The sequence below is a fragment of the Barbatula barbatula genome (genome assembly GCF_947034865.1).
Source record: "Barbatula barbatula genome assembly, chromosome: 5".
Taxonomy (NCBI): Eukaryota; Metazoa; Chordata; class Actinopteri; order Cypriniformes; family Nemacheilidae; genus Barbatula; species Barbatula barbatula.
The window spans coordinates 5,593,448-5,609,223 of record NC_136769.1 but is presented as its reverse complement, the minus strand read 5'-3'; the positions used below and the strand labels follow the sequence as shown (position 1 = coordinate 5,609,223).

General features: G+C 38.7%; 3 protein-coding genes across 3 annotated transcripts; 1 reads left to right on the top strand and 2 right to left on the bottom strand.

The window, feature by feature from the left end:
• The first annotated feature begins 663 nt into the window (after positions 1 to 663).
• Positions 664 to 5,602, top strand: kcnj2b (potassium inwardly rectifying channel subfamily J member 2b). The gene is made up of 2 exons (XM_079456086.1): positions 664 to 794; positions 1,648 to 5,602. Exon 2 carries the CDS (start codon positions 1,845 to 1,847, stop codon positions 3,156 to 3,158), a length of 1,314 nt encoding a protein of 437 aa, XP_079312212.1. The 5' UTR covers positions 664 to 794; positions 1,648 to 1,844; the 3' UTR covers positions 3,159 to 5,602.
• On the bottom strand, positions 5,407 to 9,902 carry btbd17b (BTB (POZ) domain containing 17b). The gene is made up of 3 exons (XM_079456085.1): positions 9,768 to 9,902; positions 8,598 to 8,883; positions 5,407 to 7,589 (listed from the first exon to the last, which is right to left on the bottom strand). The coding sequence occupies exons 1-3, from the start codon at positions 9,850 to 9,852 to the stop codon at positions 6,518 to 6,520; spliced, it is 1,443 nt and encodes a 480-aa protein (XP_079312211.1). The 5' UTR covers positions 9,853 to 9,902; the 3' UTR covers positions 5,407 to 6,517.
• Positions 8,968 to 12,716, bottom strand: ccdc137 (coiled-coil domain containing 137). The gene is made up of 6 exons (XM_079456087.1): positions 12,499 to 12,716; positions 12,071 to 12,195; positions 11,433 to 11,661; positions 11,235 to 11,314; positions 11,074 to 11,153; positions 8,968 to 10,986 (listed from the first exon to the last, which is right to left on the bottom strand). Exons 1-6 carry the CDS (start codon positions 12,540 to 12,542, stop codon positions 10,813 to 10,815), a joined length of 732 nt encoding a protein of 243 aa, XP_079312213.1. The 5' UTR covers positions 12,543 to 12,716; the 3' UTR covers positions 8,968 to 10,812.
• Between the last annotated feature and the right edge of the window lie 3,060 nt (positions 12,717 to 15,776).

Here is a 15,776-nt window from a genome sequence, read left to right as displayed (position 1 = left end):
GCAATACAAGGCACCGCTCGAACGCAGGGTTCTTGATGGGGTGTAGGAGTGTAGTAGGGTGTGAAAGTCTACCGGCACAGATCCAGTGATAGTCCTGTATGCAAACATCAGTGAATTTATGCAGAGGGAATCAGCGTTGATCATAAAGGTAATGATTTTTTACATACCCTTTCTAACTATACGTCTTAAAACATGTTTGTCTTTTCTACCCCTGTATGAAATGTTCTTATTTCTTTTAGCATCGTGTTATCACGAGGGCAGGTTGCGATGAGCAGAGAGATTGCGATGAGCAGAGAGAGAGAGAGTTGCGTCAACGCCGTTGACTCCGATGGAACTTTTTTTCAAAGCAATATCAGTTCATGGAGCTTCTCAATAGTTCCCGGACGGAGCTGCAGACAAAAAGACCAATCATGACAAACTTTTAAACATTTAAACACATAAGTCATTTAATGAATAAAAAATGAAAGAAATAAAGCATTTAAAACTATCGGGAGGCTGCATTATTACACACACGAAAAATTGGATCTTCCGCTGTCGCGTCTCTCTCTCAACGGCTCTGGGATTGAGGGATGCTGTGCTGACCTTACTGGATGACCAGCATCATGGGCGGAGATTCAAAGGATTTTGTCAAGTATTTATCGATCAGCTTGAGCTTTGGTCAACACACAGAGGGATGATCAAAACCACCATCAACCTCTTCGTGTTTAGCTGAACTCTCTACTCAACCTCCTTTTTTCTGCAGAAATGTGCTGATTTTAATCGGATTTAGGACTGGTGTTCTTGAACTCAACAAGGTAGGTCGTATTTTTGTGTGGAGATATTTGTGTTCACTTTTAAGGCAAATAGAAAGCGTCATTGGAACTAAATACAGATAGTTTGAAGAAAAAACTAACTTAATGTATTTACAGGTTTGTTTAAAATTGAAACAACTTGTCTTATTTTTTGTCATGCTTCAGTTTTAGGTGATGGGTGATTATATTATATCGATAATTATTTATATGCACTGAATTTGCATAAACAATATTGAAATGGAAGGCTTTAATTGTTTATATTATTAACATGCCATACAGTAGTAATAGTATTCAATATATAAGATTATGGTCAATATGTACACCTAATGAGTTGAGTCTAAAGGGCCGTACTGACATATAGTGTTCAATGGCATTCACAAAACAGCAGATATCTTTGTATTGATCTTTTCACAGCTAAACTGAAAACCCTACAGGATGTATTTGTGTAATGTATTCACATCGGCCTATGCCTGGTTCTCTAACTATACCGGACCAAACTATTTTGCTTTTTTAATAGTCTTGTCTTATTGCATGCTAAAATAAAAATCAAGAGTACTTATGAAATTGTCAAAGTTTTTTATATTTCTAAAAGTTATTTGAACGTAAATGGATATAAATCACCTGGTCAATGTTCAACTGTGCTTATAGATCACACTTTTGAAAGAACACACTGACACTTGATGTCATTTCAAATAGTAATGGCCTCATTTTCCTAAAAGTATTACTTACAGTTTCGTAATTCATAAAAAAAATTGTGGACCCTTTTTCATGCTTGAGAATGATTGTTTTGGTCAAATTTATTCACCATCAAATTTTGAATATTTTTTTTTATTTTGTCATCCTGTAATTTCCACAGCCCTGCTTTGAAGATAAGGGCCGATGATTGATTGAAAGAGGAACAATTTTACTAGCCCCTATGTCACTGGCTTTTCTTCCGGGTTTTTTTTGTGTGTTGGTCGATGTAAGAGTTCAAAAGTGTTCCTCCAACGCGTCCTCCAAAAACTCAGACTGTTTTCCACAGCAGAGGAGTCTCAACCAGCTCCTACAGAAGTTATGGGAAGTGTAAGAGCCCACCGGTACAGCATAGTTTCATCAGAGGAAGGCGGTATGAAGTTGTCGCCCATCGCCATGCAAAATGGCTTCGGTAATGGGAAAGTGGGTGGCAAAGTGCCCAAGAAGCATCAAACGCAGAGTCGCTTTGTAAACAAGGACGGACGCTGCAACGTGCAGTTTATCAACATGAAAGAGAAAGGTCAGCGTTACCTGGCCGACATCTTTACGACGTGCGTTGACATTCGCTGGCGTTGGATGATGGTCATCTTCTGTCTCTCTTTTCTGCTGTCTTGGCTTCTCTTTGGAGTCATTTTCTGGGTCATTGCGCTTTGGTCGGGCAACTTGGAAAATCAAGAGCAGATATGCATTTCAAACGTGGACAGTTTCATGGCCGCCTTCCTGTTTTCTGTGGAGACGCAGACGACTATTGGATACGGTTATCGCTACGTGACGGAGGAGTGCCCCTTCGCTGTCTTCACGGTGGTCTTCCAGAGCATTTTTGGATGCATTATTGATGCTTTCATCATCGGCGCAGTCATGACCAAGATGGCCAAGCCTAAGAAACGAAACGAAACCCTTGTGTTCAGTTATTATGCCACCATAGCCATGCGGGATGGCAAATTGTGTCTGATGTGGAGAGTCGGGAACCTCAGGAAGAGCCACCTGGTGGAAGCCCACGTTCGTGCCCAGCTTCTCAAATCTCGCACAACTGCGGAGGGCGAGTTCATCCCGCTGGATCAAATTGACATCGATGTCGGGTTCGACACTGGTATTGACCGTATATTCTTAGTGTACCCTATTACCATCGTCCATGAGATTGACGAGGACAGTCCATTCTACGACATGAGCAAACAGCAACTGGAAAGTTCCGAGCTGGAAATAGTTGTCATTTTGGAAGGCATGGTGGAGGCTACCGCCATGACCACTCAGTGTCGCAGCTCGTACGTGTCAAGCGAAATCTTGTGGGGCCATCGGTTTGAACCGGTTCTTTTCGAGGAGAAAAACATTTACAAGGTGGACTACTCGCGGTTCGAGAACACCTTTGAGGTGTCCAGCACTCCGCAGTGCAGCGCTAGAGATTTGGCGGAAACGAAGATCGTTAGTTCATCTAGTTCGAACTCTTTTTGTTATGAGAATGAAGTAGCCTTCATGGATAAAGACGATACAGAGGAAGATGACAATACAGAGGAGCAGAGCAGCATTAGAAGAGACGGTGTGGCCATGAAGAGATCCAATGTTGATGTGGTCACCGTATCCAGTCAGGAGACCTTACCTTTACAACTCACACCTTTAAGACAACAACCTGAAATGTGACTTGTGCATTATGATAAAGACTTTGGTCTAAAGACTGTATAAAATGAAAGGCTGTGAGAAATAACCTAAAAGGTGTCTCATTGCCGCGCTTTGTTTTATTTTGAAGAATGTGTTGGCATTCCGTTATAAAATAATGAAATTCATATATGTAGTGTTACTGCAATGTCCAGATTTGTTGGGTCACTATTTATTTAAACATATATGTACATAACAAACTTGTGTTGATTATGATGTGCTATGATATCAGTATTGTAGATTAGCCGTACATCTGTGCTAGCTAACGTTGGGCACTTGAGGTTTCTTGAAGCAAACATAAAGCTCCTCCATCCCTTTTATTTGTGTGCTGTACATGCCCTAGAGCTGGTCATCGTAAACTCATTGTTCAGATGAAACATGCATTCATACAACATGAAAAGTCAAAGAGATGTAAATCTGCACATCTTTGTAAAATGTTAAGAATGACATCCCCATAACTGTGTTTTGATATGCGGTGTGTTCCGGAAAGGAAAAAAATCAAGAAATGCTGCTATTTTGAAATGAAAGATTCATATTTATATAGAGACAGAGAGAAATGTGACTGTACTGTATTAGTTTATGTGTTATTTTTGGTATGACATTGATGTATTATGGAACAACCCAAACAATAATGACTTTCAATGCTGGCGGGTTTGACAGTAAAGCAACCAATATCTTCTGGGTTTCTTTATAACCTCATCTTTATATTTTTGTTCTTTCAAGATAAATCTAGAATCTAAATCTATAAGATTTTAGCAAAAGCAGCCTTTTGAACGTGTAATAAAACAATAGGTTTTGGGTTGGGTTTGATTATTTCCATTAAGTCTGGAAAATAAAATCTATCACCAATCCTAATAAAAGTTACTCGAAGTACAAAATAAACTCCCCTGCAGTGTGATTTAAAAAATACATTAAAATGCATTGGCATGTTGGGTTTAATAAAAGATCTGATATGTTCTCAAAACAGTACACAAGCCAATGCATTTCTTGTTTCTTTAAAGATATTTTTTTTGTAGTCATTGCCTTAATAACAATTGAACTTTGATCACATGGCAAATTATGTAATCCTAATGAATAGTGTTCCAGAATAACATCATGTCTTGTTGACATCGGCTAAAATGCATGAATGTCTTCTCTCTCGTGTTGAGTTAGCTGTCATTACGATGATCCAAAAAACAGTTAATGGCTTGACTCATTTAAATCCCGACCGCGGTTTGTGTGAAACAGGACATCGATTGCAGAAGAGATGCAATGACAGCATTTGATTTCGCTCTGCTGAACGTCTCATTTCACCCCGAGGTCTTTTTCCACATCATCCAAACACATGCGGTTTTTACTAGAAATGCGTATGTAAAAGAAATAAAGTGTTTATTGTTGAAGAATACTATGGCATAAGGAGTAATGCCAATTTGTCTCACAACAAGCTACTTGATAAAATATACGGATTGGCTTCAACCGTGACTTTCTTCTGTACAGACAACAGTCTGTGCCAATAGTTCAAAGCCTTCATAATCCAAACTCTTAGAAAAATGACAAGAGGTCAAATTAACCAGCTGTTTCAGTCAACGGATGAAATACTGCGGTATCAGATTAGGTGTACATTTAATCTCTTTATCATATCTTTTGATGAATGTGTTTGTGAGATTATCCCTTCTTTTTCAAGCCCTGCAGGTCAAACAATGACAAACAGTTTATTATAGAGCGCTGGACCAGGTGCGTGACACAGCACATGATGGGTTTCAGCTAAAAATCAAATGAGTTTTAGGATTTGCATCGGTATGTTTTTCACTTTTACATTTAAATTGATCATGCATGTGATTTTCTTTGCATTTTTGTGTTGTTGAACAAACATTTTGCATGGGTTGGTCTTTATTCCCTCTGTCAAAAGGTCTATGGACCGACACTTTCCGAGCAAGGGACAACGAAACAACGATTACATAAAGCAGATTCCAAGGAATTCATTCCAAAATGAAAACTTTACTCGCCGCCATGTTATTTCAAACCTCTGTAACTTTCTTTCTTCTGCAGAACACAGCAGTTATTTTTAAGAATGTTGGTGACCAAGCAACCCTTAACCCCACTGACTTCCATTGTACTGTGTGAACACAAAACCACTGAGACATTTCTTCTTTCGTGTTCCGACAAGAGGGCGAACTATATTGCTTCACGTTGTTGAAAACAAAAAACAATGAATAAAATAAAACTATTTATGTTAATAAAGAAACTCTTTTATGATTTCAGGAAATACAATTTTAATGACTTTGCAAAAAATATGAGCATAAGTGAACTCAAACATTGCAAGCTGAGACAATGTGTGTAAAGATGCATTCATCATAAAGTACAGTTGGGTAAAAATGGCATAGCAATAAGAAATGGAGTCATAGTAATACAAAATTCAACAATATTGAATAAAACTGACTTTAAAGGTCCAGTGTGTCCTTTTTTTGGAGGATCTATTGACAGAAATGCAATATTAGATACATAACTACTGTATGTATTCAGGGCTGTATAAAGACTTTACATAATGAAGCGTTATGTTTTTATTACCTTCTAATGAGCTATTTCTATCTACATACACCGCGGGTCCCCTTACATGGAAGTCGCCATGTTGTTTTTACAGTAGCCCTGAATTGACAAACTGCTCCACAGAGTGTGTTTCATAAATACGTTATCTCCTTCGGCAAAGATGACGTGATGACATCTTAGTCCTGTGTCAGCTACCATGGTGCTTCAAAAGGGGGGAGGGGAGGAGTGGAGTTAGCCGTTGCTTGCGATTTGCAACCTCACCACTAGACCTTTGTAATTCGGCAAAGATTTCTTACTGCTAGGTAGATAAACCAAAGAAGAACCAACTGAAGAAAACACTTCAATCACTAAAAAAAGATATCATGCAGAGCTAAACTGTGGCGACGGGGGCGTGGTTCAGCTAGGTCCGCAGTGGGAGAGAGAGCTGGAAGACGAACGGTGAGTAGGCTAAGTGGGGCAAATGCAAATCCAGTAAGGGCGCGGAGAGACTACATATAAAGACCACGCGGGCCGAGTCACAGGGACAGAGAAATGGACTGTGCACAGGTGTACGACTGTCGATGAACAACTACACGTCTATTGCTTTATGTTTTACATTGCAACGCGTGCTGAAGTATCAGCCGCCTCGGTTTTATTTACGTGAGACTGTTACTGTTTTGTCTCTCCAGCCGCGGACCTCGCTGAACCACGCCCCCCTCGCCACACAAACATTTGTTACTTTTTAAAAGTCCATACACAGAGTGATTCAAAGGCAACTTTAAATCAGGAGAATGAAAGGAGGAGGACTCCTGGTGTGGGGGCATCGGAATTCACCTGACTCATTTTTTTGCTACTATCAAGGTGTGGTAGAGCGGCTTTACTATAATATGCAAGTACAGCGAGCTATCTATGAGGTACTCGGACGTTCTTCGCTGCAGGTCGGCATCTAACAGAAAGTCGCCCACCTCCTCTGTGCTCTGGTGGAAGTTGTAGATGTGACGGACGACCACCTTCCCCTGCTTCCGGGCCGACACGATGACAGTCTTCTGAAAGCTGACACCGGCAAAGTCCGGACTCGAGGTACCGGGTGTGACGATGATGCGTGGACGTCCCCCGTCAGTACGAGTGGGCTGCATGGATCTCTCGGGGTAAGTCGATCTAACGCTCAGCGGAAGCCATCGCGGGGAGAAGAGTGCATTCCACGTCACGCGTTTGTTGGCGTCATGGCCACTTGGTCCGAGCTGAGTCTGAAAACTGAAGCTACGGTCATCTCGCGTAGGGTTGTTGATCCCCCATGAGGAACCCCATGCGGGTGACAGGTAGTTACGTGGCGTAAAGAGGCTGCAGTTGACGTCAAAGTACTTTGCTAGCTGCACGGGTGAGGCTGCGTGGAACTGGAAGGCCAGGAAGAGCATGTTGCGTACCGATTCGTAATACTTCACCATCAGCGACGACTTCTTCTGAATGTGGAACAAATGCTGGGGCGATATCATTGCGTATCGTATCGCTTTGAGCGCGTTCTCGGCCGTTGCAGTTGAAGGCTGGTTCTGGTTGATCCAGGTCTCCAAAGCTTCATAAAGCTCTAGTTCGCTCTGAAGAACCAGATCTGAACGCTGCAGCAAACGGAGCAATAGTTCCTCATCGACAGAACTCCACTCTGCACTTTGTAGAACGGATGAAAGATTCCAGGAGAGGTACTGCAGACAGCTGTTTTGTAGAGCCACGTCCCCGATCTGCATGGCGTACTGGTACCAGCCAACCACATGACCTGAAGGTGAATCACTTGATAGATGGTGGGTCATGTATTGGGTGAGGCCCTGTTGAAGGTCCCATACGTGGTACTTGCTGGCAAGCTTGTGTAAAGCGATGGCCTGGTTCAGACGCACTGTGATGTCGCCACAGTATAAATACCTGGACAGAGAAATGGCCAGAATGTTAAACTCAGCAGGATTTCCTGACTTTTACAAGTGAGAGATGCTCTTGTGACAACATTTTAATAAACCAATTGAATTTGAGGGAAAAGTCTCCAATGAATGTTTAAGCTTTCAACCAGGGTTAGGGGCTTATGCTCCATTGTTATTCACCCATCCTTTTTCTCTGATTTGAGAGATAAGTTACTGTATGGTATAGTTTTAGGGGTGGGTATTGGTTTTTTCTACAAATAAGTTGTTCCATGTTCAACAATTTATGTACAGTGTATCTCTCACTTGGCAAAGTGCGTTTGAGCATCTAATGCATTTTCTTGCACGTTATAAAAATGCTGGGTTGATTCAAATCCATGGTTGGGTACATAATGGACAATTTATGGGGTTTTAATTAACAGACCATGGGCTTGAAACAACCCAGCAGTTGGGTTTGTCCATGTTTTTCCCAACCATGGGTTGATTCAGTCCATGACTTTTTTCATTACCTAAATAACACTAGAAAATGATGGGTTATTTTCAACCTGTGATTGGGTAAAACATAGACAAATTTGTTCTGTTTATTTATTTATAATGCACAATGAAACAACTATGTAAGATGTGCCAGGTTTAGCCAGAATTGTATTTTACCTATAGTTTTAGCTTCATAACCTAATACAGGAGGATAATGTGTAACACAACACGTGCATTTTCATTGATAAATTTGGATCTTTGCCAAAGTGTAAATCTGCTAAAAATAGAAACCTTCTTACATATTATAATGATATACATTGGTTTTAATGGAAGCTGTAATGTCCTCTATTGGACTCTGCAATGGTAATGTGTTGGGTTCTTTAGTGGGATGTTATATGGTGGACAGAAACCAACACAACACCAATAGAATAAGACCCAAAACAGACTACATGAAGTAATTTTGGAATAGGATTAATTGTAAACAGCTGTTGGTTTATAACGGCATTTGTAATGGAAACCATAAGAATTTTACTAGTATACACACCTGATGAACTTGTCGAAGACATTTGCACACTCGGCAGACTCTCTGAGAACCAGAGCACTTGAGTTACGTGTCTGAAGCAGCTCTTCCAACACGTCGCTCTGGAGGGTCAACACCAGCGAGTGGACCTGGATGACTTTTACCTCCTCTGTGTTAAGGGTCTGAACACGTAAAGTGACGTCACTGCCATTCCCTTGGGTCAGCAGGACCTCCATGCGCTGCACCAGCACCATTGAATGGTTGATGGTGGCAGAGCTGATCTCCAGAACCGCCTCCTGCTTCGATGCGGCTACAGGACATGAGTTTTACATATTCAAAAACAAGAAAATCTATTTTTACAATATACTAAAACTGGAAGTATTAAGTGGGTTTTGATGTGCATCATTCAAATTTTATTAAGAGATGTGTTTTACAATATCTGAAAAGAAATCTTGAAGAATAAAATATTTAAATATTTGCACTTATCCAATGGTTTTACACGAAGCAAATTACATTCAAGGTATGCCTCTTTCCATGGGATCAAACCAAGAGCACAGATGTGTTAACAATATGTATCATAAAATATAACATTATGGAACTAATAATACAATGTTGTAGGTTTTCCGTCTTTATCTTTTTGGGAATCAACATTTTTCGTGGCTTGAAAAGCAATGCGGTTTTAGCTCCCAGAGGCACTTTCGGCATGAAAAGAGTCTCGGTTCAGGCTTCATTCTGTCATATGAAAGAAGGAAAAGAAAGAAATGACAAGCCTGATTGAAAATTTCTTTAGGACAGATGCAATAAGAAAGACCTTGTTAGTGAAAGCCACCGACTGCTGCTCTTTAAGTCATGTCACATGTGCATCACTTCAGTCTTTTGAAAGCTTCTGTATCTTTAGGAGGGATAAACTGTTACAATACGTTTTTTTCCCATATAAAGCGACTCTTGGTGGCTTAGCAGGAGGTTTTCAGATCGTGATAGGTTTATGATCTTCTTATTGGCAAACCCAAGGTTTCTTCAATATACTGGAGGTATCTACACCAATATTAAATAAATATTAACTAAACAACAGCCACATTTTATCACTTACAGTTTGAAATTTAAGATAAAGCTGCATAACACACAAAGATTTAATGCTGAAAGCAAGATGCCTGCACACACTCCAACAAACAAACAAAAAAAACATGATCTTACCTCCGTTCACTAACACCACCATAAAGCAAAGCACCACACAGAGGTCGGTCAGACACATCACGCTCCTTCCGAACAAATTCACCATGTTTCGTCCTGTATTGCCCTTTTTACTTCGATCTACTTTGCGTTTGGGTTTGCGATGCCCTGTCTCCCTGTCCCACAGTCTTTATGTAGGACGCTGAGCATCTCTCTGCCTCATTGATTGGTGGAATCCGGCTGGGCCGTTGCTATGACGACGGCTTTGATGGTGAGTTTCTCCTCTTTCAATGTTACATGATATCGATCTGTGTTTGGAGAGAAGTGGGATGCTGCCTACACATTCTCTTTTCTTTCGGTATTTTTGGAAATTTAGGATAAACGTAGCCAACATTATTGCACGGTATTGCACTAAGCTGTCTCACACAAAATATATTTCTAATGGGTAAGAAATATAAATTCGACATATTTTAATAAAATTAAATTAGGAAATTAATTGGAAAAGGGTACTTTTGGGCTCTTAGTCAAGTTTTTTTTAACATTGGTACAAACTAACAACAAAACATGAGTGTAACCACTAGAATTGATGTCGGGGTACATCACTTAACATGTTATTAAACTATAAACATTTATCTTATCATTTTAACATTTATTAGATTTTTTTACATTTGTACGTTTCTTTAAATCACGCATAATTGTTTTACAAATATAATAAACTTAGAAATGCAAAAATTGTGTTTCAATGAAACCTTTATAATTTTGTGTTATGTTCGGATTATGAGTCATACGCAGTTTTAAGGGACCAAATGTGTGTGAACATACTGCGCATAACACAAAAAGTGCGAGTTTTATATTTTTGGCTTGCACACCCACAGTCCTGCTAAGCCCTTATGTACAAGATCTTCCCTTCTATTGAAGAGATTTAAAGATTTAAACCTTTTAGATAAAAAAACACTTGTTTTGTCTAGTTGCCACAAATATATTTGAGAAAATGAATCAATACAGCAGAGGTAGCAAAAAACATACACAATATACACTATATAATAAAAACACTATCATGTGTAAACGTTCACCGCCTGTCCTTCTCCTTTTTATCCATCTGTTTCTTTTTCATCTGTCTGTACAGCTGCACCACTCTTTCTCGCTCTTCCTCCATTATTCTCTTCCTAGCCATAGAGGGTTCAGTCACAGACACGGGACTGTGTCCCAGGAGGGAGCTCAGAAGAAGACCTTTGGACGCCCCCTGGAGGTGGCATCAGGATGAGAATGATTAAAAACATTAAAGGCCATGAATGCCAAAAGCCATGACAGATATTTGAGAAACGGTTACCTGAGGTTTGACTATGGCTTTCTTTGGTTTCACGCTCAGTGACGGTGGTGCCATGGCAACCTCTCCAAACTGTACTTCATCTTTAGGAGAAACACAAATGATGTACGGAGTATTCCTCAGTATATTTCTATTTGCTCTGATCCAGTGAGACTAATACAAACCTGTAAAAAACTCCTCCTCTTCACGCTTCTCCCGCTGAGCTAACTTTTTCTTTTCTTGCTGTTGTTTTCCTCTACTGAACCTGCATTAAAAAGAGCAAATTGTTTACGTTCCTGCGGTCATAATAAAACGAGTAAACTTAAGTCATGTATTACGTTGTTAGTGTACATACATTAAGCAGTACCGCAGATATAACTTACGCTTTCCTTTTCGTAGATTTCTCTTCCTCTGTCTGTTTTTCGTTTTTCTTCAGCTCCTTCACCTGTTTACCTTTCTCTGGCTTTCGTTCTATCTGGTTGTTGGTGAGGAAGAGAACATGCTCGCTTTCCTGCGTCATGCGTTGAACGTAAGATTTATTTGACTCCCCTTTATTTTTGCGGAAGTGTGGCACTGGAATATCTCCTTGCTCTCTTGGTTTTGCCTTAGAGGCTAAAATAAAACAGGCATGATATGAGCAAACATCATGATGCTACGATGCGTGTCGTCCTTACCTCTGGCCATGTCTTGTTTGTGTAATGCATAATATAGAACGACAGATAAGTATTGTACGCTTAATCTGTCTGGGTCATTTTTTCACCCGTTTATTTATATATATATGTTTTACTCGAATACTTAAACATTTGTCTATATTACTTTATCAGGACTTCAGGATAAAGATAACATTCAGAGATGTATATTAGAATATTGGATAGATAGGTATATTTAGGATTAGAGCTTTAATACATTTCAACAGCTTTACTCGTCAATCCAACATTACAAATATGTTTATCACAGAAGTGTAGAAGACCCCTGTACTAAAGATCTTTCATCCGATATGCTAAAAGAATTGTTTAAGCACCTTTTTTCCTTTGTCCTGAGCCCCTTTTCATCATCTCTTTACTCTTCATGATCTCTCGCAAGCGTTGGGGGATCTGAATGAGGTGGTCATCTGATGCTGGGTTAGCCTGGTTTTTTGTCTTCTTCCTGAAATAAAAGCATTTTAACACTGATATACATATGTCTTTGCGTTTGACAGCCATGTCAGACAGTAAAAGAAAACTTCCCATAAGGTTACAGAATATAATTATAATACCACTTGAAATAACTTTATATACATTTACTATAAAACTTAAATATGCTCTTACTGGTCTGTCACTAGTACAAACAGCATGATGCTAAGTGTCCACAGTACAGTTACCTAGCATGTTTTCCTTCCTTCATCGGTTTACAGTATCTCCGTGTATTAAAATCTTACTTTAATAAACCAGATAGCACGAAACCTCTTACCTCTTATCCTGCTTCTGTTGATTTAGTTGTTTGTCTGTTTTCATTGTGTATTTGTATGTTTAAACAACGTTTCTCCTGTTTGTTATAAACTCGTGTGTTCTGTGTTCTTCGTCTGCGCGGTGAGAGCAGAATATCAGCGCGTGACCGCCGCCTGTTGGTAGAAAGTTGGCACAACACCATCAATTCGAATAAGGTCAATCACACATCACACTTTGAGCTGTAGTCCGGTCAAAACATACAAATATATAGACTTTTTGTGTCAACGCGACTTTATTGATTTCCTTGGCAGGACATTGCAAATGCACAACAGTTATTAAAGTCTGGGTTGATAATCTTGACCAGCAGGCATGCGTGAATTTAAAGGGGTAGTTCACCCAAAAATCAACTTTGTGTAATTGTTGGTGTTATTTCACCCACATGACGTTAAACATGTCTAGAGAACTTCCGGCATCTTCGGAGCACCAATGAAGATATTTAGGTGACATCCGAGAGATTTCCAGGCCTCCTCATAAACATGGTGTCAGTTTTTGCCAAGGTCCAAAGAAGTACTAAAGACATCAGTGGTAAAACTGTTGAATTGTTGAGAATGGTTTATGTGAGAAAAACAAAACAAAATACAGACTTGAATTGATTTATTCTCTGCTGTCTTGTCAGTGTATGCCGCGCGTTCACGAGAGCACTTTCTTCTTCGTCTGCTTCTTGGACGAGAGCAATTTTCCGTGTTGTGAGTCAGATTTGTGGCAAGCCCCATGCAGCAAACCTAATACGCATTCGTCAAAGTGCTCTCGTAAGAGGAGGCCGGGAAATCTCTCAGATGTCACCTTAATATCTTCATTTGTGCTCTACAAGTTCTCTAAACATGTTTGACGTCGCGTGGGTGAGTTAAAAATCACACAAACTTCCCCTTTAAAAGATTTACAGGCATAAACATGCATTCTGCATTATTTTTTAAAGGTATATTAAAAAAGTGATTAGATTAGATTAGATTAGAATAGAATATATTCAACTTTATTGTCATTACACATATACAAGTACAGTGTAACGAAATGTAGTTTAGGTCTAACCAGAAGTGCATTTAGCAAGTGCAGGATATACAGTGAATAAATACAGAATTCAATATTAGGAAAATATTATACAGTGGGCATTGACTATGAAAATAATTTTCAGTAGGTATGTTTTTATGAAAATATGACAGTAGGTATATACTATGAACAATATATACAGATGGCTATATACTATGAACATTAATGTACGGTATAATATATCCAGATGGCTATATACTCTGAACATTAATGTACGGTATAATATATGCAGATGGCTATAGACTATGAACATTAATGTACGGTATAATATATGCAGATGGCTATAGACTATGAACATTAATGTACGGTATAATATATGCAGATGGCTATAGACTATGAACATTAATGTACGGTATAATATATACAGATGGCTATATACTATGAACATTAATGTACGGTATAATATATGCAGATGGCTATATACTATGAACATTAATGTACGGTATAATATATGCAGATGGCTATAGACTATGAACATTAATGTACGGTATAATATATGCAGATGGCTATATACTATGAACATTAATGTACGGTATAATATATACAGATGGCTATATGCTATGAACATTAATGTACGGTATAATATATGCAGATGGCTATATGCTATGAACATTAATGTACGGTATAATATATACAGATGGCTATATGCTATGAACATTAATGTACGGTATAATATATGCAGATGGCTATATGCTATGAACATTAATGTACGGTATAATATATGCAGATGGCTATATGCTATGAACATTAATGTACGGTATAATATATGCAGATGGCTATATGCTATGAACATTAATGTACGGTATAATATATGCAGATGGCTATATGCTATGAACATTAATGTACGGTATAATATATGCAGATGGCTATATGCTATGAACATTAATGTACGGTATAATATATGCAGATGGCTATATGCTATGAACATTAATGTACGGTATAATATATGCAGATGGCTATATGCTATGAACATTAATGTACGGTATAATATATGCAGATGGCTATATGCTATGAACATTAATGTACTGTATAATATATGCAGATGGCTATATGCTATGAACATTAATGTACTGTATAATATATGCAGATGGCTATATGCTATGAACATTAATGTACGGTATAATATATGCAGATGGCTATATGCTATGAACATTAATGTACGGTATAATATATGCAGATGGCTATATGCTATGAACATTAATGTACGGTATAATATATGCAGATGGCTATATGCTATGAACATTAATGTACGGTATAATATATACAGATGGCTATATACTATGAACATTAATGTACGGTATAATATATACAGATGGCTATAGACTATGAACATTAATGTACGGTATAATATATACAGATGGCTATAGACTATGAACATTAATGTACGGTATAATATATACAAATGGCTATATACTATGAACATTAATGTAAAGGTGCCATTGAACAGATAATAATTTAGACTAAACAATAGTGCACGTGACTTAAGTGTGCATAAATTATAGACATATTATGAATATTTATATAAAAATACAAAATAAAAGATTATAAAATAAATAACATTTTGATATCTATTCATATATTTGAAAATAGATGTAGAATTTTAATTTAAAATCCTACATTAGCAGGTCAAGTCATATTAGCCAATGAGCAGATTTCTAAAGGCCATACACTCAATACTCCAAAAACCAGCTGACTAAACTTTTCCAGAAGCTGGGGACACCCGGATGACCCTCAGTCTCCACCTAAAGGAACAACAGGGCCTTTGAGTCCAGAACGCAAAGAGAAAGATTGTTGACACATTGAGAAAGACCTGACTCACCGTTTCCTCGGAAAGCTCCACTCCCAGGTACACAAAGTGACCCATCCACATAGCAGCCTCCTTGTCACCTGTTTAAATGCTTGTTCCTTAAATATTCTGTACTTTATACTGTACCTTTGCATAATACAGGTCTTCATTTAACTGCATGTTATTCCTACTTAAAATTGACTTCTTCCACAAGGCTTGACTTAAAAACACGAACCTGAGAAGCAACAAAGGCTTCTACATGTAAAGAAACCCAAATATGAAATACAGTATTCTAAACTTCTAGACAAAATAATTTATGGCACCTCCTTACCCCCTCCCGGAGGGGGATCATTCCAGGGGGCACGCGGGGAAGCGTCAGTGAGGAAGGGGAAACACACACCATGAGAGGT